The sequence below is a fragment of the Theropithecus gelada genome, unplaced genomic scaffold (assembly GCF_003255815.1).
Source record: "Theropithecus gelada isolate Dixy unplaced genomic scaffold, Tgel_1.0 HiC_scaffold_15884, whole genome shotgun sequence".
NCBI lineage: Eukaryota > Metazoa > Chordata > Mammalia > Primates > Cercopithecidae > Theropithecus > Theropithecus gelada.
Window position 1 is genome coordinate 1,668,411 of NW_020257641.1, and position 20,738 is coordinate 1,689,148.

The 20,738-nt window shown below is 54.9% G+C and overlaps 1 protein-coding gene across 1 annotated transcript; it reads right to left on the reverse strand.

Moving 5' to 3' along the window:
• Positions 1–356: 356 nt before the first annotated feature.
• Positions 357–4,552, reverse strand: LOC112617178 (homeobox protein engrailed-1). Its single transcript, XM_025373938.1, has 2 exons — positions 3,682–4,552; positions 357–673 (listed from the first exon to the last, which is right to left on the reverse strand). Exons 1-2 carry the CDS (start codon positions 4,550–4,552, stop codon positions 357–359), a joined length of 1,188 nt encoding a protein of 395 aa, XP_025229723.1.
• Positions 4,553–20,738: the final 16,186 nt, after the last annotated feature.

Genomic DNA, 20,738 nt, shown 5'->3' on the forward strand with positions numbered 1-20,738 from the left:
CGCTACACGTATGTGTTTTCCTTACCTGAAATTAAATATATACAAGGTCGTAAGCGGTTTGGCTAGATAGAGCTTTAAGGAGTTCGCAGTTTCGTCCCTTATACTGTGAATAGAGAATAGATCTTATTTTTCGATAGCACCTGTCCGAGTCTTTCTCCCTTTTCAAAAATGCTGCGTTTCAACGTCATTGTCCATTCTGAGGCTCTCTTTCTGTCTCGCTCGCTCTTTTCCCTTCGCTCCCTCCCTCCTTTGAGCAGATGCTTTCTCCCCCAGCGAGGGGCCGGGAGGCGACGGCGGCGGTGCCGGGAGGGGGCGCGGGCACGGCGGCCTGACCGCGCGGCCCCGGCCGGTGGCGTCTACTCGCTCTCGTCTTTGTCCTGGACCGTGGTGGTGGAGTGGTTGTACAGTCCCTGGGCCATGAGGTGCAGCGCCAAGCCGTTCTTAATGCCTGTGGCTTTCTTGATCTTGGCGCGCTTGTTCTGGAACCAGATCTTGATCTGGGACTCGTTGAGGCTGAGCTCCTGGGCCAGGGTCTGCCGCCGCTGCTCCGTGATGTAGCGGTTTGCCTGGAACTCCGCCTTGAGTCTCTGCAGCTGCTCGGCGGTGAACGCCGTCCGCGGCCGCTTGTCCTCCTTCTCGTTCTTCTTCTTCTTCAGCTTCCTGGTGCGCGGACCTGCAGCGGCGGAGAGGGCCGGAGTGGGGGTGGGGGTGGGGACGGAGGGCAGAAGGGAGGGGGGAGAGGGCAAAGGAAGCGGTGAGAATTGCATTGCCGAGCTGGGCCGCGAGCCCCGCGCTTCCGGGGCCATCTCAGAGGCTCTGCTGAACCCCTGGCTCCCTCCCGCCGGCCAATCCCTCGATCAAAGTGCCCCTCGCCAGACCACTGCGGTCTCCGGGTTCCCTTTGGGAGGGCAAAGGGTGAAGGAAAGCTGGTTGAGGTTGTAGGTGCACCCCACACCCCAATTCTCACAGGACAGTCAGGGACAGACCGAAATCACAGAATTTTCCGGCCAAGAAGGAAAGAATCCAAGATGACCAGATATTTGGAGCTCATCTGGCCCAGCCCAGAGTTGGGGGTCAGGGGCCTGCTGTCCTTACAGCCCTGGAATAGATAGGACTAGGGCAGTGAGGGCAGGCCCTGGGGGAGTCACCAGCCTACAGACTAATCCTCCTCTCCTCCACAAGAATCGTACCTACAGGAGAACCTACAATAAGACACCATCTGCTTGTAGCTATTGACCCCAGAAAACAACGGGATAGTAAGCGGGCTGGGAGAAGGCTGCTCAGCTCCAAAGTATTTGGTGTCTACCTGTGCAACCCCCCGCCCCCCCCCACCTCCTTGCCTTCTTTCTCTTTGGCCTAAAGGAAGCCTTTTCTAGTGTCTCAGGGATACAGGGACCACCCCTTCTCTGAAGGAGAAGAAAAGGCCCTCATCCATCCTCATGACCCTGGCCCCTGGGTTTTCAGCCTTGCCCCTTGGATCCTCTAACGGGCTGTGTGGGGTAGGGTCTCCCTTATCTGGGTCTTCCTTATCTCCCCTTTGAGCCGCTGCAATTTCAGGATTTAAAACTCCTGAATAACAAAAACAAGCCAGATTGGCTTTCTCTGCCTACTGATGACATCTGCAAGGAGACTGCGGCCCCTTCCCCCATCCATGAGCAAAAAGAAGCAGAGGAAGGGAGACAGGGACAATCCAGAAAAAAAAAAAAGTGCTTTGACCGCCAGATAGGAATGGGAAGGGGCCACAGGAAACCTCCTTAGGAAGGTGAAGTTCCCTTCAAATACTAGTCTGGGAGGAGGGCCCGCTGAGAAGGGAAGGAAGGAAAGCGGGAAAACCAGGAGAGGATTGAACTGTTCGTGTGTGCCTCAAAAGCCTGCACCTCTGCCCACCCGCTTCCACACCCAAGTCTTCTGGCATTTACTTGCTGGGTCCTGCCTTGGATAAGGTAGCTTGCTGAACCAAGTTAAGTCCCTGTCAGGCCTGTTCACCTCTAAAACTGTCTGGAAAGAAGGATCTTTGCCGGCATATCCAAACCTAGCTACAGAGAGGCAAGCTGGGCAGCCTACTCCTGGGGCAGGCAAGAGCCTGGGGTAACCAGTTGTCCTATGACAAAGAGTCCAGGCCTAGCATACTGCAGCGACTCAGATCTGGGTCGAGGCTCATCCCCTCCTCCCCCAACTGCCCAAGCAGGAGAAGGAGCTGGTCCCCTACCTACCCAGGCCCATAAGAAGGAAAGTGGCCAAGAACAAAGCCAAGGCCCTCTCCAGAGCAGAACTGGGGTTTAGATTCGTAATTAGCTGAGCGGGGAGAAATAGCCCAGGAAATGCGCACAACCCCAAAAAGGCACCACTGCGCGTTGTGCATCCGGGACATGTTGAAGTGTTGTTGTATGCGTGTGCGGAGGCACGGACTCTTGTAATAAAATCGTAGTCTCCCGGCCAGCCCAAGCCGTGCAGCCTGACAGCTCAATCACTCTATCCATCAGGCGAGTCAATCAAAGCAGCTTTTCGGAGGTTCAGGGAGCCCGACGTGTCAATAACGGGGCTAGAGATGGCGGGAGCTGATAGTGCGCATCGATCCGCGCCCGGCCGGCAGCGCTGGGGCGGCGAGAGATCAGCCAGAGGAAAGCGGCGCGTGGCTACGTTGTTCCCGGCCCCCTGCCGGACCGGGCGCCTGGAGTGCTGATCTTGGGCCAAAGCTTCTGCTGCTCTCCCAGACACTGCGGGCCTGGGCGTCGGGCAGGCCTTGGCCTCCTGTTCCGGAGCCCAGCTCAGGTCTCCTCCTCGGGTTCGCCAAGCGCGAGGGGCACACGGAAATGCAGTGGAAGGAAAGCCGAGAAAAACAGGATGCCAGAAATCTGCTAACTGCTGGATGTGCTGGTGAAAAAAGTAAAGTGCCAGGCGGGGAGGATGTGGGAGCCGTTCTGCGGAGAAGCTACGGAGGAAACTGGCTCTCATACCCTTGGCCCGGCTTTCTGACCTGAGCCTGACCTGTTTTCTCTCCTCTCCCACTGTTTGTCAGTTCCAGAAAACCAGAGGCTGCCAGCACCCACCTTTTTGGCAACTGCCTTTCCCTGGATTCTACCCACCCGGGTCAGACTCTTCGCTACCCGACCAGGGGAGAGGGACGGCTTTCAGACGCTTTCCTCCCTGTCTTCCTGTGTGTCCCCATATTTATCAGTGTAAACGGTCACTCCGCAGAAAATATCAAGATGGTGTTTGTGTTTGTAAGGACACACTGAATATAATTTTTCTGAACAAGGCCTTCTCTGGTCCAATCTGGCCCCCGGACGATCCGGCTGGTGGGATTTCAGACACACATCACTAGGCCCACCTTCCTGCCATATCTAAACACCCTGGAAACAAAATCATTGACTGTGTACTTTTCCTAAGAATAATAAAGATAAAAGACAAAGAAGGCCCCAGGGATTCAGAGTTCAAAACCAAAGAATCGAGACTCGAGCCTCCTGTGCCACGAGCTGTAGCTTCTCGGGTGGTGGCCGCAGAGGCCAGGATCGCATAGCTGGGTGAACATTCGGTTGCGGCTGGAACTGGGGTGAGGAAGCAGGCGTGAGAGACTGGAGTACCCGAGGCCGGGTTTGCTCTCCCTAGCGCCGCAGCTTGGCGTTCTGGGGCGGTCCGCGAGGCCAGAAAGCATGGCGCAGCCCGGAGTTGGGTACTCACCGGAGGATGGACGATCCGAATAACGTGTGCAGTAGACCCAGGCGGGCCATACGAGAGGCTGCTGCGAGTCAGTTTTGACCACGGGCCCGCCGTTGGCTGAGCCCATAAGTAGGATGGCGGGGTTGCCGTGCTCCGGGTATTTGGTGCCCTGCGCTCCTGGGCTCCCCGCGCCGCCTCCACTGCCGCCGCCGCCGCTGTCCGAGGGCTTGGCTGCTGCGGCCGCCGCCGCCGCCGCTGCCACTGCCGCCGCGGCCGCTGCCGCCGCCGCCGCCGCCGCAGCCGGGTTCCCAGCTTTAGACGCGCCCGCGCCGGCGGCGGCTGGCTGGGAGCCGTCGGGTGGGCCACAGTTCGCGTCCGGGGCGCACAGGAGCGAGGCAGCGCCTGGCGCCCGGGTGCCCAACGGGTGGACAGGGTCTCTACCTGCGCCAGTCTGGCCTCTGTCACGCTCGACCCGGCCTCCTCCTCCTGCGCCTCCTCTGGCCGCCGCAGCCACCAGAAGCTGCGGTGGCGGCTGCTCCTTTTTGCAGCCGAAGTCCGGCCTCAGGATGTTGTCGATGAAAAAGTTGGTGGTGCGGTGCAGCTGGGCCGCTGGCTGCGGCTGGTGAGCAGGCGCCGCGAGATGCTGAGGCGGCGGGGGCGGGGGGTGTGGGGGGAGGTGCGGGTGGTGGGCCAGGGGCGGCAGGCAAGGCGCTGCGGGCGGCGAGGGGGGCGCGGGCTGCGGGGACACGGGCACGCTGTCTCCATCGCTGCCGCTGCTGCCGCTGGCGCCCGGACTGAGGCTCAGGCTGAGGCCGCCCGGGGTCGCCGCCGCCGCCGCCGCGCCGAGGCCCGAGTCTCGCTGACTTTTAGGTTCCGGCTGCTGTTCTTCCATGCTCGGCCGCCCCGCCGCCCCGGCCGCCGCGCCGGCCCCCGCCCCCACCGCCTCGCTCCCCACCCCACTTTGCCAGCGGCCCGTGGGGGTGCGCAGAGGAAGGAGGCAGGCGAAGCCCCAGCGAAGGCACGGGCGGGTGCAGGAAAAAATCTCAGGCGTCTGGCCTGGATCGCTCGCTCTTATCTAGCAGATAGATCTCGCTGTCTCTCCCTCTCTAATTTGTAGACATCCAGATATGGAGACACTTGGCTATTTCTTTTTTCTTTCTGCAACCAGATTCAATGATTTGATTTAAATGGGGAGTAAGCCACGGCCAAAAAAAAAAAAAAAAAAAAAAAATGAAGGAAAAAAAGAAAAAAGGAAAAAGAAAGCAAGAAAAAAAGAAAAAAAGCTCCAATAATTTTTTTTCTTAAAGGGAAAAAAATAGTATTTAAAGTCTAGCCATCTTCCTAGGCAGTAGTGAGGGATTTGACTTCCCCGAGTGTCACGCTCAGCTGTGCCCAGAGCGTGAGGCTGGCAGCGCCTTTAATCGCCTTTGCTTTTTTTGCAGGGAGAGCGCGTCTCCGCCAGCGCCGGGCTGGGTTTTTTTTTTTTTTTTTTTTTTTTTTTTTTTTTTTTTTTCAAATCTCTGACAGCTAGGATCTTTGCACAAACTCTCTCGCTTAAAAAAAAAAAATCACCCAGGCACACTTTTTGCCTTCAAACCGGAAGCACGTGAGTCAGGGCCGCACGTGTGCGGAGCCAATGGCGAGCCGGGACTCGCGCTGACACTCGGGCCTCGGCCCAATGGGTGCGCGCGGGACTTTGCGGATAAATAATCCGGGGGCGTCAGCCACGGGCGGAGAGGGGGCGCCGCGGCGCTGGCCCTGTGCGTCGGGTCCGCCCTCCCCCACCCGCGCCCCTCCCCCTCCTTCAGGCCGGGACCGAGGAGGGGGCAGAAGAAACCCGGGAGGGGTGGATTTTGGGATGTAGGCAAATGGAGAAGCAACTCCATAAACAACTTGTTGGAGAAACGCAGGATTATGGGTCTGTGCGCGCCGGGAGCAGGGGCAGTAGGCAGGAGCCTGGCTGTTTTACACCCCCACGCCTAAGAACCTCAGCTTTTTATTTTCTCCTCTCTCTCTGGTTGCTGTTATGAAGGATGAGTGGTTGTTGTCACTGCCGGTTTGTGTGTTTGTGGGTAGGTGTGGGTTTGGGTGTGTGTAGTGGAGGGAGGGGGAGTGAGACAAGGATGTCGGTGATGTAAAATAGACCTAGAGTTGGTTTCTTTCAGAGGCGCAATTTATTTTTCACAAATAGCAAAATCTGAAAGGCCCGCTGCGCCTAGCTAGCGTCGCAGGTTTACGTTTGTACGTCTCCTGCCGGCCCGCTGCATTGCTTTTCCTTTGTGGGGAATCCGCACCCATGCCCTTCCCGGTCCAGACTTTCGACAACACCCTGGAGCTGTCCTGGCGCCATAGCGCCAAGCCCAGAGGGCTCGGAATAGCCCCAGCGCCAGCCGCCTGGACCTTCCCTGGCAGTGGGAGTCCGGGCAACGCAGAGTAATCTCAGGAGGGCCCCCGCGCCGGCGAGTCAGAACGCGGATGCACGCTAGGCCCTAGCTTTAGAGTTCAGGGTAACCTCTATGTTAGATTTCCCTGCAAAGTAAAATCAAATAAATAAAAGCGCTGCACCCCAAGTGTTTGCCCTGGCCAGCTGACGTTGTGAACAAGGAGTTTCCCTCAATTGCGGGGTAACTGAATTTCCTGGGATTGCTCCCAACTCCCTGGGTGCCTCCGGCTCCAGCCCTGTGCGTTCTTCCCTAGTTTGAGGGGAATGCGGTTCCTCTAGCTGCTATCACTCTCCCGTCTGCCGGGCTCTTTTTCGCTGTTTCCTGGTCGAGGCACCCCCAAAGTTTTCTCGTAACCGGTAATGTGAGGGACGGGAGTGGCTTGTGGACTGAAGCTCTAGGCACCTGCGGGACTTGTCTCCGGAGTCGTTTTGGAGGACCAGTATCGGACTCTGCTGAAGCCTGCGGTGGCCGAGAAAGGCAAACGAGGCCTTCGGGGGTGTCATCTTAGAGCTCCAGCGGACCTCCTCGCCCTGAACGCCCTCCCCAACTGGGACAGTAGAGAAAGTACCTCTTTGGAAATATTGTCTATTTGTGACATGCGAAATAATCCCCCTACCTCCAGTTTTCCAGAAAAGTCACAGGGGGTTAGGCTAGGAGGAACATGCAACCAAACCCACAATAAGTCGAACCAACACCGCAGTAGCTGAAGTTTCTCAAAAGGGCTGGTGGAGAGCAGGAATTCGTATTGCTCACCGCATCTTGGGAGCAGGCGAGGGTCCCCCGATTTCTGGGGCTGAGTTCCCGGCTAGACTTGCGCTGCAGCCTAGGGGAGAAAACCTCTCTCCCTAACGCTGCGCTACAGTCTTCTCAACCTTCCCAAGTCGCCTCCAACCCCACTTTGGAGTCTCCCGAGTCCTCTTCAGTCGCACACCCAAGGGCTCCCCGAAATCTCCAGGCGCCCCCACCCCTTCTCCCCGAAATGAGGGTGGGATTTTATTTATATTTAAGTTCGCAAAATTGAAATCTTTATCCCGCAAGCAAGCGTGGGTACTTAATTAAATTCTAATTAGGACACTATCAATATCCTATTTAGCCGCGTAGCTTTTGTGCACCGCGGTCCCTTTCAGCGCGGTAAATAGGGTCTCGACGCCTTATCTCGCCTGCAGGAGACGCCTCGAGAAGGGCTGCGGAAGATAATTTATAGGTTTTAATTACTCTTCATTCCGCCTGATCAGCTTGGCGTTCATCACAGGCCTGTGAATAAAACCCTGGTCAAAAGCTCTGTCACATCGCGCTGGCAAGACGCTTAATCAAAGTGAGCGGCCCCGCGCGCCGCGCGGCCCGGCTCCTCCACGTAATTTCCAGCCAGCTGATAAAGCCAGCTGAATAATGCGGCGGCCCTTTGGAGACACCATTTACAGAAATGACTTTATTGACGGCTTAACGTCGGTAATTCATTTTACCTTTCATGTAGTGGAGCCCGGATTTGTTACAGTAATGGGATGATAAATGCACCCGCGGCCCACGAGCTCGAGCTGGATTAGGCGGCACTCTGCGCGCTGGCTCGTCCCCCCACCTCCCCCAGGCCCGGCCTGGCCCGGACGCTCGGTACCCCGCGCCGCCCTGCGCTCCATGACCTCCACCCAGACCCTACGCCCTCCTCTCCCTCCTGCAAATGAACACGCTATTGAGAACTCTGTGTGAGCGCATTGGCGTCTTGGCAAGCATGCAAGTGAAGTGTGTGAGGGCTGAGTGAACAAATGTTGGCCGAGACGGATGGGTGAGGGGTTCACAGAACTCTGAGTGAGCCCGGGGCTGGGCGTGTGAGTGAGGAACTACGGGCAGGGTGAGTTGTGTGTACAAGTATGTGGGTAAAGGGTTAGGGTGTGTGTGAAGGATTGTATCTGCACGAGTGGTTATATTTGTGTGGCGGTCCTTTTGGGGGCACTCGTTTCTGCCTTTGGGAGCTAAGGAATGACTTTCAACTTGATGCCCAGGCCGGGGTGGCAGAGAGGTGGGCCTGCGGGTAGCAGGTGGGGAAGCCTTACTCAAATGGAATGGAGCCCCTTTCTCCAAATGCCATCTGCTCTTGGGCCAAAGATATGGAAGTGTGGGGGTACCCCGTGCACCTTTCTATGGCCTTGCAGTTCTGAGCTATGCAGTCACCTGGGCTAGAGGCCCACAGAAGGCCATAGACTGGGCTGTGTCTCTGCAGTAAGTTGATTGTCCCCAAGTCCCCTTTCCTTGGGGATAGCCCAGATAAAAGTGGAGAATGACAAGGAAGATATAGAGTGTTTTGGCTCAAATGCCAAAGTTGGGGGAGGGGTGCTACTTTTTTTCACTTGAAGGAAGGAGGTCCCAAAGAGGCCTTCAGTGATGGGGAGTTGGGTAAATAGGACAGAGAGAGACCCCAACCGTCCTTCCCTTCTCCCGTCCTTAGACTTCCTGCATTTTCTGAGGATAGTCAGGGGCTCCCACTGAGCCAAAGACACCTGGCCAAACAGAGGAGAATGATGCATACATGTTTGGGGAGCTGCTAGTTAGTGGGGTTTGGGAATCATGTAGTCGGAAGACTGACGTGTTTATTAGAGAGAAGACTGAGAAATTTTACCTTTCTTTCTCCCCTTTTCTAATTTTGGGGAAAACACTCAGCGGTCTGGAAGAGTGGCCCGTGGCTGTGGGGACAAGAGTGTATATTTGTGTTTATTTGCTTGGTCTGTGAGAGCCACCCAGAGAGAAAATTAGTCTATAAAAGTAGTGTGTGTGTGTGTGTATAGTTGTGTGTGGCAGGAGACCCCTGTGTGTATGTGAACGTTAATGTGTACACCCAAGTCAGCCCCACTAGTCAGGCATGAAGAAATGTATTTGCTGAGGGTTTTGGTGTATGCTGTTCAGAAAAGAGGACTAGCCTGTGTGTCCATAGAATTTTGGATTTTGTGTAGGCAGAGACAAATACCAGGGTCCTGCATGTTTCCACCTCTCTTTCAAGGATGAGGACCAGAAGGAGAATTATGAAAGAAATTCTTGCAGCCTGGCGAGGGGTGTGCGCCATGGACTGGGAGTAGGAGCATGTTGCATGCACAGGGTGGTAATCGCATTTCGAGTGTAGATCAGATGGCGGTGGGGCCTCGTGGTGCGGGACATGAATGAGTTGTCGCAACACAATAGCGTGCAGCCTTCCTACGGGGACTGGATGACCAGCGGTTTTGTTGGGAGTGAATGCGAGGAGATTTCTGCTACAAGTGCCGCGTTATTATGAGCTAGAAGGTCAGACTATACATCGCAGGTCCCCAAAGCCTATAGACCTTGGTAAATGTGGGGCCTCGAGTCACGTCATTGTACCTGACAGTCTTTTTCAATAGACTAATTCAATTAGCACTCGGGGTCTTGGTCTTCATTTGGAGCCCATAATAATGTGGGGGTGGGTGGGTGCTGGGGGATTCGTTGGATATTGGTTAGGGATCCTAAGCAATTCTGTCCAAAGTGGAGTGGGACTAGGGGAGGCAGCAAAGGGAAAAAGCCGGTGGGTGGGGGGTGCGTGGGAGGTAAACCATGGAATATAAAATGCTCCGCTGACAAAATAAAATGCTCCGTTGACTCCTGAAATTGGGGCAGCAGCTTTGTTTGTAGAGGACCCAGAGCATTTCATGAAGGGGATGAGAGACAGGGAGGATTTCTTTTTTTCTGTATATATGAAATAAGACTAAAAATGTCTAGGTATCTGGAAAGCCCGAGAAAAAGCCCACTGTTGGATGTTGTCACCTTCGTGAATTTCAGTATTTGGATTTATGTCCCCACCATCCAGTCTTCCTCCAGAGTTTTCTCCTTCTTATCTGAGGCAGTTCACAGCATGTACAGTTTTGTTCTAGAAATAGTCTCTCTCTCTCCCTCTCTCTCTCTCTCTCTCTCTCTCTCTCTCTCAAGTCAGACAAACTGAGACTTTTCTCCTCTTGACTCCCCGTGGGAAACGGTGGAAAGCTACCGATGATTTCTGTAAATTGCACCCGGTGGCCAGGAATCAGAAAGCGCTCCTGGGGCCCTCTGGTTTCCTCTCTGAGCCCCGCGGGCTGTCCACAGGCCCGCGCCAAGCGCAGAGGGCGCCAGGGTGCAAACACCCGAACTGTCGTTGCTCGCGGGTTTGCAGGCAGCGTTCGGGCTGCGCGGGGATGATCTGGGAGCTGGACGCAGGGCCCCTTGGCTCGGATTACGGGAAGAGTAGCCTTCACTGCCCCGCCCCCCCGGAATTTCAAACCTCGCTGGGACTCTATCACACAGGCAGACAGGCCTCTGGAGCTGAGAATTTTAGACTTCGCTGCTCCGGGAAGCAAGAGGACTACACACAATTCCCTATTTATTTTTCTTCACTTTAATCTGACATCCCGCTTTTTATGCTTACACTGAATCCCACCCAAACCCCAGAACCCAGACCCGAGTTTGGGTTTAATCTCTTTCCCTTTCCCCGAAAAAAAGAAAAAATCCAGAGTTAATTCAATGTCTATGCCTGAATTTTCTTCTATTTTTTATTTTGCTTTTATCCCTGTATGGCTCCCTCCTACTCCCCAAAAGATTCCCCGAGGTCGGTGTCCTCAGGCCTAGGGTACCCACTCCCACCCCTGTTCCCCACCTGTCCGAGTGGCCGCTCCCGCCTGGATCCGGCTTGGCGCGGTTCGGGGTCCACACCGACTGGCCTTGGGCGTGTGAGAGTGTGGAAGCGATTGAGGAGGGGCCAGCGCGGCTTCCGGGTTCTGCTGCCCCCACCCCTCCGCTCAGTCCATGGTCTCCAGGAGGTCTGAACCCGACTTCAAAGTTGGGAACGAAAAACACCAGAAAAGAAGAAAAAAAACCACAACATCCAAGTCCTTTGTGCAGGAAAGCTCCCGTGACTCCAAAACCGTTCTTTTTGCTTGTCCCAGAATTAACTGTCTTCCTTCTCTTCCCTTTGACTCCTGTAGGGGAGGGGTTGGTTGTCCCCGGGCTCTTTTCCCACTGACCCTGGAAAAGGAGACAAAAGTTCGCGCACCCGGCTCTCGGCGCCTAGGTTTTCTGCCTCTGCCGGCTCCAGAGCCTGATCCAGGCCGCGCCTCCGTGTTGCCCATGGGGCGTGCATCTTTGGGACCCTCTTCCCGGGGAGGTGCAAGAAAAGCTCTGGGTTCCAGCAGAGGTCGGCGCTGCAGGGCCCAGGCGGGAAGATGTGGAAGGAAAAAGTTTAGTACAGAAGGTGGGGCAGTAAGGGAACGGAAAGTCTCATGAGCCTGGGACTGGGGGAGAGGGGCGAGAACCCGTCTGTCTACCCCACCCTGCCCCACCTCCTTCCTCATATTGAATCGGATGTGGGGGACGCGAGGGGGTCACTGCAATGCCAAGGCCTTCTCGGGCCATCTTCCCTGGTCCCCCGCTCCAGCAGAAAGCTGGGAGGGGAACGAGTGTGTAGCCCCGCGCGTGCGTGTTTGTTCGTGACTCTGAGAGGCTCTGGTTGGGTGCGTGTGTGAGTCCGAGTGTGTGCCCGAGTGTGCACGCAAGAATTGTGTGCGTTTTGTCTCTCTAATCCTCGTGTGGTTGCGTTGTGCTGTGTCAGTGTGAAAGTGTGTGTGCGTGTCCACGTGCATAGTCTCCGTGTGTGCGTGTCCGTGAGTGAATTTCTGTGAGAGCTGGGGAGTGACCGAGGTTTTGGAAGTGAAATATGTGAAGTTGCAACGACCCTAGGCTCTGACCCCAAACCTCACCTTTTACCCTATCCCTCCCTCCAAACCACCCCCTCTACCCCTGCCATTGACCTATGCCAGGAAAGAGGAGACAGTTGTTTAAACCCGGATTAAAATAGCAACTGTTTTTTTGTTTCCCACCAAGACCCACCTCAGCAGCCCTAAGCCCTGATTGAGGGGAGGGTGGGCCACACGTGCCAAGGTCAATATCAAAGGGACCTTAGGGAGCGCAGAGACCTAAAGCCCGCTCCACAAATGAGGCAACTGAGACCCGGAAGAGAGCAAGGGACTAGGTAGAGGTCCCACAGAGCGCGCCACTGGTCTCAGAGCTCGCCAAACCCGGCTCGGAAGCCGCGGGCGTCCCAGTTTTGTTCTGCAGCCTAAGTCCCAGATGAGAGCGCGGGGGATGATGGTCTCCTACCCCAGGCTTCCAACTCCACTCCATTCATCCCCAGGAAGGGTTCACCCCCTTCCCGGTGGGTGTCGGAGGTGGGAGGAAGGAGGGGAGGTTATCTCTTGGGGCTGGGAATGTAGTGAGGGTGGGGACGAGAGGGAAGTACAATCCCTCTCCTTGTCGGATCCCACTTAGGGCTCCTACGATTCCTACCTCTCCTCCACCCACCAGGGAGTTAGCAGCATCCTCTTCGCCCCGGCTAGAACTTTCCAAGTGTGAATGGTAGTTAGGGGTGGGGGGCTCGGTAAAGGGAAGGCTGGGCTCACTTCCTGCCGGGGGGCTGGGGGTAGGGATGGGGTAGGGATGGAATACCGGCCACAAAGTCATTCTAGGCACGTCCCTCCCCTCCCGCGCCAATGACTCCCGCCCCAAAATTGTTATGCAAAGGAGTCAAGTATGTGATCTTCTGGCGATCAAAGCGGCAAAGCCAAATATTAGAGGAGCAGTCAATAATGGATGAGCAGATTAAGAAACCCATCCCGCGCACAATTATCGCCGCAATTGAGAAAGCTCACTTTTTCCCTTATTCTCCACCCCACCCCCGTTTATAAAAGAAAAAGTAGGCGGAAGGATGGGGGCTGGGGCTGGGGCTGGCAGTCGAGGAGGCTGTAGGGACGCGCGTGGAAGAGCCTGTGCATGGGAGGGTTTGCATCGCGCCCCCTAGGGGTGACCCCGGTGGGTCGGGTGTGCTCTCCGCGGAGCCGACGGAGCCTTGTCCTCTGCACCCTGCGCGCAGCTGCCCCTTAAACCGTGGAACCGCTCTGAGTCGAAGGGCTGTAATCCGGGTTTCTTGGGTTTTATTTTAGACCATTCGGCAACAAGCCCGGGCTCCCCCGCCGCACCGCTTCCAGTCCCCTTTCTTTCCGTAGAGCGACCCTAAGCTGGTGGTGGGGCAGGGAGCCGAATCTGAGCTCGCGGGCGGCTAACGGCCGGCTTCCCCGTGGGGAACGCGCCACCTGTCGGCTCTAGTGAGAACTGCGTCTGTGTGGCGCCCTCGGGGTATACGAGGCTGCGGGGAGATTTGTGTCTGAAAGCCCCGGGCTTGCGGTGGGGACGTCCGGTCTCTTTCCTGACAATTGACGCCTGAGGCGGGAGAGACAACGGAATTCTCACAAAAGCATCCTTCTCAGGATTTCCTCACCTCAAGACAGCCAAAGCTGGAGGAAAATCCGCTCCCGGGGGCGAGGGGTGCGGGTTTGCCCTGCGATTCCGAAAGCAGAAAATACCGGAACCACACAGAGACTGGCGCCGCGTTGGTAGTCTGGGCTGCGTTCCTACTCCCTCTACCTGCCCCGCGTTGTGTGACCTTGGGCGGGACCCCGCTGCTTTCTGGGCCTCAGTGTTCTTATTCGTAAACTGAGGGCGTTGGATTAGATTGGTCCTCTCCCAACTCTGACCTTGAAACTGACATTGAATCTGAGCGGTGTCTGAAGACACCTGTGCCTTGTCTTCTATTTCTAGCCTTGAATAAATCCTGGACTTTTATGTGCCATTTATATCCTAATCTCTTATATATATTTAATGTATAATTGCTGCAATTATTGTTTTCTCAATTGTCTAGGATTTCATTTGGATGTGATTAGGATGGTCCGAATTATCCTGATAAGTGCCCACTAACTTAAATCTTTTTAAAAAATCAAACTAGCAAAACTTCATTCACTTTGCAGTGTGGACACTGCTGGAGAGTACCCATGTCATGGGACCAGTGAGGACACAAGGGGAGGCTTAGAGGCATGTGGGAGGCTTAGATGAGAAGACAGGACCCGGGCAGGGGTCAGTGTTAGAGAGAGGACCCAAAAGAAGGGCCGAGGCTAGAGGGAGGGAGAAGACTGGGCCAACGACGCACCTGAGCCCTAGGGTAGGAGTGGGGACGTGGCTCCTAACCCAAATCTCCCCGCCAGGCAGTGTCCGACAAGCATCGACGGCAGGCATCGAGACCAGTGCAGGGTGGTTCAGACCTCAAGCCACCCTTGGCCTTTCCATGAAATGAATAAAACTCGGGAGCCGGTGAAAGGGGACAGTATTTTGATCCGGAGATCGCTTATAACCTCTGCTTGAAGTTCCGAGTTTGCGCGGCTCAGGGGAGGCTACAGTCCAACAAGGTCTGGGCCCCAAGCGTGGGGCGGCAGGACCCAAGCTGGGCGCGCCCTTCGGGGAGCCCCGGAACGGTCCGCGCCAGACATAGCCAGCTGTCCTGGTCCTCAGCTTCAGGTTGGCGGAGCAAGGCCAGAGCGGCTACCTCCTAGGCACCTGGGTGGAGGTCTCACATAGCATTCCCTGAGAAGCAAAACTGCCCTTGGGGCCTGCAGCGGGCCTGTCACATCGAACCGGAGACCCTCTGCTTTCGGGATAGATGAGAAGTTTCCGCTCTGTCCTTCTTGGAGTCCCGGAGTCGTTCTGGGGCCGCGTGCTGCCTGGAGGCGGTGAATTTCAGGGTCTTGAGAAGCCGCGCACACACGGAATTCTGGGCGGGGGTGTCGTTTCTGTTAAGAGACGGGAAAATCGAGGGACTAGAGGTCCGGTTATTGTCGCATGATCTGCCTCCTGAACGCCAAGCGAGACCTGAGCGTTCCGCTGAGGCCTCGCCCTGACACCCGGGTCCTCCGTGTGGTCGGGAGTTTGCGCCCGCTCCCGCTAGGGCAGCGAGGTCCCACTTGCGGCCGGCTGGGGTTTGGTAGCACCGGTTGTCTACGCCCCGCTGGTGACATCGACACCTTCCAACTCCTCAGACCCACCCTGTGGAATTCTGGACTTTGTGAGGGCCACCGAGGTCCTGGTCCTGGGGTCAGCTGCCATCTGACTAAACCAGGATGGCGGAGCTCCAGGCCTTGCTCTAGCACTGCCGGTGCGTCGGGGCCAGCGGAGAGCCCAGGGCGGGAGCTGTGGGATGAGCCCGGTGGCCGCGTGGTCACAGATGCCCGGCAGGACTGAGCGGCAGCCAAGACTCTCCGTCCATCCAGCCGCTGGATTCGACTCTCCCAGACCCACCACGGAACCCAAATTTGAGCAAGCAAGATAAAGACGCCAGAGGCGAGTGCGCGGCGGAGAACTGGCCGCGACATCGGAAGCTTCTGGGACGCAGAACGCTGGCTCCGACTCGCGTGGCGCAGACCAGCTTCCGTGGTTGGACTCACTTGAACAACGGGCGGATTTATATTAAACTTTGTTTTCAACCTTCACGCAGATGTTTCTGGTTTGCCGAGGGGGATAGAATGAGAGACAGAGATGAGAGAGATACAGAGAGAGAGATAGAGAGTGCGGGGTCGAGGGAGGAGGAAGAGAGGGCGGAAGCAGTTCTGTTTAGGGGTTTCCGCCTTCAAAAGACGATGGAACAATGGTAGCCAGCTCAGGATCTATCAGGTGCTAGCTCTGGGCTGCCTGGCTCTGAAGGCTTCACCTGGTGGGCTGGCTTAGGTATTCCTAATGGGCATGCCGGAAGCCTGTTAAGGATAAACCAGCATACTGTCCCTTTTACAAAGGAGGAAACTGAGGTCGGAGAGGCTTAACCCGCCCCAAGTGCATGCCCATACCAAGCGGGAAACGAAGCACTGAATATTTCCCCAGTTCATGGGGAGCCAGATGGGGACCACCAGTTCCCTCAGGGGACACCCCATGTCGCCCTGCGGGCTCCAAGTGGGGACAGGAGTTTTAACCTTCCCTGCCCTTCCCCCTGCAACACACGCGAGGTCTCAGCGCTCCCAGGCAGCCCAGTGGGGCCTCGTTCCCCGCCGGGGTGGATCAGGGGAATCCTCTGCCTGCGCCCTCTCCGAGGGTCCGCACAGAGCGAGTGCCTCATTAGGTGAGGTCTCTGGCTCCGACCGCCACTCCCGACAGGGGTCTTCCGTTTGCATCACCCAGTGGAGCTGGCCAGAGAGCCGCGCTGGAGGCCGCATCTCCCCTTGTTGGTATTGTTGTCGGCTTGCTTTCTTCTGGCTTCCAAGCTCAGTGACCCCGGAAGGGGCAGAGCATCCGACTTCGGCATGGTGGTTGGCTGCCCCCGGAGGCAGGGGTAGGGGGCCAGAAATGCTGGCCTAGGCAGGCCCCCAGCCCCGAGCTCCTGGGGTGGACATCTCAGGGTCCCGGGCCTCCAAGCTTATGGCTGGTCTCCGCGGCGGCGGGGGTGACCCACCAAGGGCAAGACTTTTTCAGACTTGCTTCTGGTCAGCAGGCAATGACTCCGACTGAGGGGTGAGGCAGCTTGGGTCCCACCGTGAGGGCAAGGCCCAGCCTTCACCAGAGCCGCGCCTCAACTGTCAGGGTGCAAGTGGCCTGATCCGGGAGCAGTCGAGGCCGGTGACAAAACGAGGATGACCCAGCGTTTTCTAACCGCACTGAGGCAGTCTCCTCTCTGGGTCGCTCCACTCCCGGACTCCGGCAGCCTGTTGGACTCCGGCAGCCTGTTGGCCTTCCTGTCACCACCTCCAATGGAGCTCCCTGCCCTCTGCCCTGGAATTGGGCCCCTGGCTCGCAGGGAAGAGGGTGGGGGTGGGATAGGGAGGAAAGGCCAGGAAGCCTGCTGGAGAGACGGAGGTGACTGAGGGCCAGCATCGCCAGGAGGCATAGTTCCACCAGTCCCCAGTCCCATGGTTCCACCTTGACCCCAGTTCACCTGCAGGGCGGCAGGAGCTCTTCTGATTCCCGAACCAGTAGCGGGTGCTGCACTGGAGGGGTTTCCGTTGGTCCAGCGCACCCCGGTGAAGGGAATTCCCTGGAAGAGAGAGAGGAGGTGCCAGAACCTGGCTGTAAGGGAGTGTTGTCGTGCAGAGAGAAGCGGGTCGTCCCGGCCTGGTGGGTCCTGTAGCGAAGCACCTGAGATTTCAGTCTCCTTCCTTTTCCTTACTCCCGTAGTTTTCCGGGACCCTAGCTGCCTCGCATCCCCTCCCCTTCTTCTTCCCTGCGGTTTCTCCTTTAACCTAAAGAGCAGAATAAGTAGGCCTTGCAGCGAGAACATCTTAGGTAGGACTGGCAGCTTCTCATGCTCTGCCAGGGCTCTCAGGATATGGGGTAAACCACCCCTTCACAGCCCCTGCTGCCAGCAAGGAGCAGAGCCTGCTGACCTGCCCCTCTCCTCCATTTTATTGTATTTTGTTTCCCTTCTCTACTCTGAAGGGATACTCCTTTATTTTAACAGACCCAATTAGGATTTGCCAAACGCTAGATAAAACCTTCCTATCAGAAAATGCCTTAGGTTTGGGAATTACAGTCCTGAGATTTTATAGGTAGCTTTAATGGAAAAGTTTGAAAAGAGACTGAGGGTGCCCTTTGTTCTAAATACATGCGAACTGGAACATGATATTTGTTGCTGTTGTTGTTGCTGTTGTTTTTTGCAGGGGGGGAAGGTGTTTGGATCTTGAGCCGAAATACATCAAAGAAGAGATCCCTGCACCTCAACTCCTAGAAGTCACAGTCACCTTGATGGTGGAGAACTGGGAATTGGAGGTGCAGGATTTGCAGGAGTAGGGGAGATAATTAATATTAGCTTGGTCACCAGAAGGAATGGAAGCTAAGAGATTGTGCTGCCATGCCCTCTTCCACATCAACCTTTAGCATTTATCTCTTCCCCGTCAGTCTGCCCAGCTATCAAGTGTGGACTCGACAGGAATGTTGCAAGGAAAAACTAATTAAATGGTAGTACAATGCTTTGAAAATATTAAGTGTCATGTAAATGCCTAATGCTAATAATAATCTTGATGGTGGTAATTATGTCCCAGGAAGCACATTCCAAGACAGCCCAGCACTGAGTCCATATGAGCTGCCTGTCTAGGAGGAGCCCGGAAACACCCACCCGTTGTGCCGCTGAGCACTGGCTATGCCTGGCCATGTGGAAGGTGGGAGCTGGGTCGTGTCCCCAACACCCAGCAGGCAGAGCAGGTTTAATCCTGGCTGGAAGTCCTTAAGCAAGTTACTGCAGCCCTTCACCTATAAAGTGGGAGTCATAATACCTGCAGCATAGGATGGTGGTGAGAATTAAATGACATCATGTGTGTAAAGCACTTAGGGAAAGTGGCAAATAGCTAAGTAGAAAGATTTGGGTAGGTGGTAGCAGCTCCTCCAGTTAAGTTTACCTAGCCCTAGCTGCATGACCAAGACAAGGGTTTCAAAGCCCATCCCACTCTCACGTTGTTCAGCTCTGATCTGTCATGTGGAATCCCAGACCCCTTTCCTATACACACTTGGCTGGGGTCAGGGTGGAGATACTTCCAGTCCATTATTATCTGCACTCTCAGAAGGTCACTGTCACGTTGCTGGTCAGCCAAAGGACTGAAGACCCAGTGCCACTGAGTTCAGGATTTGTTTAGGCCCTGAGCCTGTGACCCACCCAGGGTTTCTGCCCCTTCTCCCCAACTGCTTACCCACTCCATTGAGAGGCAGTGTTAGATTGGGGGACCCAAAAGAGGCTTGGGGACTCTTTTGTCACCCTGACTGTGAACTATCTGGAGCATCTGTCCTCCGTGCAGTGAAGAAAGACTGTAAAGAGTAAGCTCCCTGTCACCAGAGGCTAGAGGGGGAGCGGAGAGGATTGATGGCAAAGCGGGCAGTCAAGCTCTGGAAGAAGGCTTGGACTGGCTTGTCTGTGCCTCCCTGCCCCTGGGGCTTCCAGGGTGTGGTTGCTCCTCACATTGGGTCCAGCTGCCTCAGAGGCTCTGGCAGGCTCTGTGGTGTGTCCAGTGGCTTCAGCCATGTACCTTCATTGTCTGGCCTCTGTGAGTTCAGTGTCTTCTATGCTCTGTAGCTTGGCTAGGAAATTGCTATGTTGCCCTTAAGTGGGTTACCCCTTCACATTTAAACAGACGGATATAGCACAAGTCTGTGTTGGGGAATAACGTATCCCTCACTCTCCTCTTTCTCTGAATTCTTGATGGGAGGAGTAAGGGGTTCAAGGATCTTCCCTTAACAATTTTTCAGTTTGGTGAAATACCAGGCCTTCCCCAGGACTTAAGAGTTTCCTTATAAGGCAATTTCTCCCCACCACCCATCCCTTCCCACCATCCTCTCCCCATAAAAAGTTTCCCTACTGTTGCTGGACTCCAGATTTGGGGCCCTGAGTTCTGCCAAAACTAGTGGAGGCTCTGAGGGCAACAAATTGCAGTGACTCATGATTGAGGCTTTTGGGAATTTCCACCCCAGAAACCTCTGGGTCTTTTAGGGGTTTTAAAGAATCACCTAGATATTTTAATGACACTCCTTATCCTTGAACGTGTCCTTTTTGTGTTTTAATGACTTAGAGAATAATGACAAACTCGAGCTCCTTCAGCTACCTTTTATTGTCTTTCCCAATTTGGTTCAAAGTTCAGCTTTTCCTTCTACGTGATGACACAGCCCTCCCCATTTGAGAAGAGCATAGCTTTAGAAAAACAAAAAAAAACTTTAAAAACAAAATACTTTGTTTTGTTTGTCTTAGGCAACAATAACTCAAATACACCTTAACTTTGAAAGTAAAATATTTTTAATATCGTACAGAAACAGGTGGTTTCCCAGGTAATTCTTTTTTAAAAAGGCACTCAAATAAGAATGCTATCAACAGTGGCAGTGTTGGGTTTTTGGGTTTAGGCCACGTGAGACTTCACGGTTGCACTCTGATCAGAGGTTTGTAGGGTCAGACACTGACAATTCACCCACCTCCCCCCTACACACACACACACACACACACACACACACACACACACACAATAGGCAGGCACAGTTGAAAGGAATTTTGGAGTTTGCCATTTCACTCTCTCCTGTCCAAATATAGGCTTTGCTTTTCCTTTCTTCTTTACAATGAGATGCCTGATTGTCACTGTGCCCAGCCTCTCGTCTGCTTTCTGGTTGGGAAAGTCCTAGCACAGGGAGATGGTTGGGAAAGTCCTAGCAAGCTCACAGTGTCAGTCAGTGGCAGGCAGGGACTGGCTTCTGGGTCAGTGGCCTTTCTGCCAGCTCATCTGCCTGCTGCTGCTTTGGATAAAAAGGAAAATCTACATGCAAATCCTGCAATTCAAAAATATGGTTCTTTTCCCTTGGAAACCTCCTCAATTTCACAGGCAACCTTGCCAGTGTGCGGAAAGTTTCCATGCCAGATTATACAGTTACACACCCAGGACAATGGGCCAGTCAACAACCATGTCCCCTCCCCACACATGAATGGGAGCTGAGGTCTGAGAACTTTCAGGAAAAAGTGGGGAATTCATATGCACACATCACTTTGGTAACTTTCTAACAAGTTTGTTTTGCTGTTGTTGTTGCTTTAGTCAGCTCCAGCCAAGATTCTTGCTTCATCATGAAAGATTTGCTTCCAAATTGGATAAGCCACCCAGTGAGACACACTTGATAGTGAAGATAAGATTTTAGCAACAGCTGCTGACTCAGCCTTTTCGCTTTCATGAAGATGTGTTTCACTAGAAAGCATTTCCTTTCCTAGGAATTTTATAAATAATTGAAAATTTTAAAAAAACCTTTTGGTCCCTTTGGTTGGTGGGAAGGGAGTAAGGAGAGTGCTGT

What these genes read in the sequence shown, in the direction of transcription:
- LOC112617178 (XM_025373938.1), bottom strand. Translation starts at nt 4,552, where the DNA reads ATGGAAGAACAGCAGCCGGAACCTAAAAGTCAGCGAGACTCGGGCCTC. An exon ending in TTCGGATCGTCCATCCTCCG is followed by an intron (nt 674 to 3,681) that starts GTGAGTACCCAA and finishes CCGCCGCTGCAG; the next exon opens with GTCCGCGCACCAGGAAGCTG.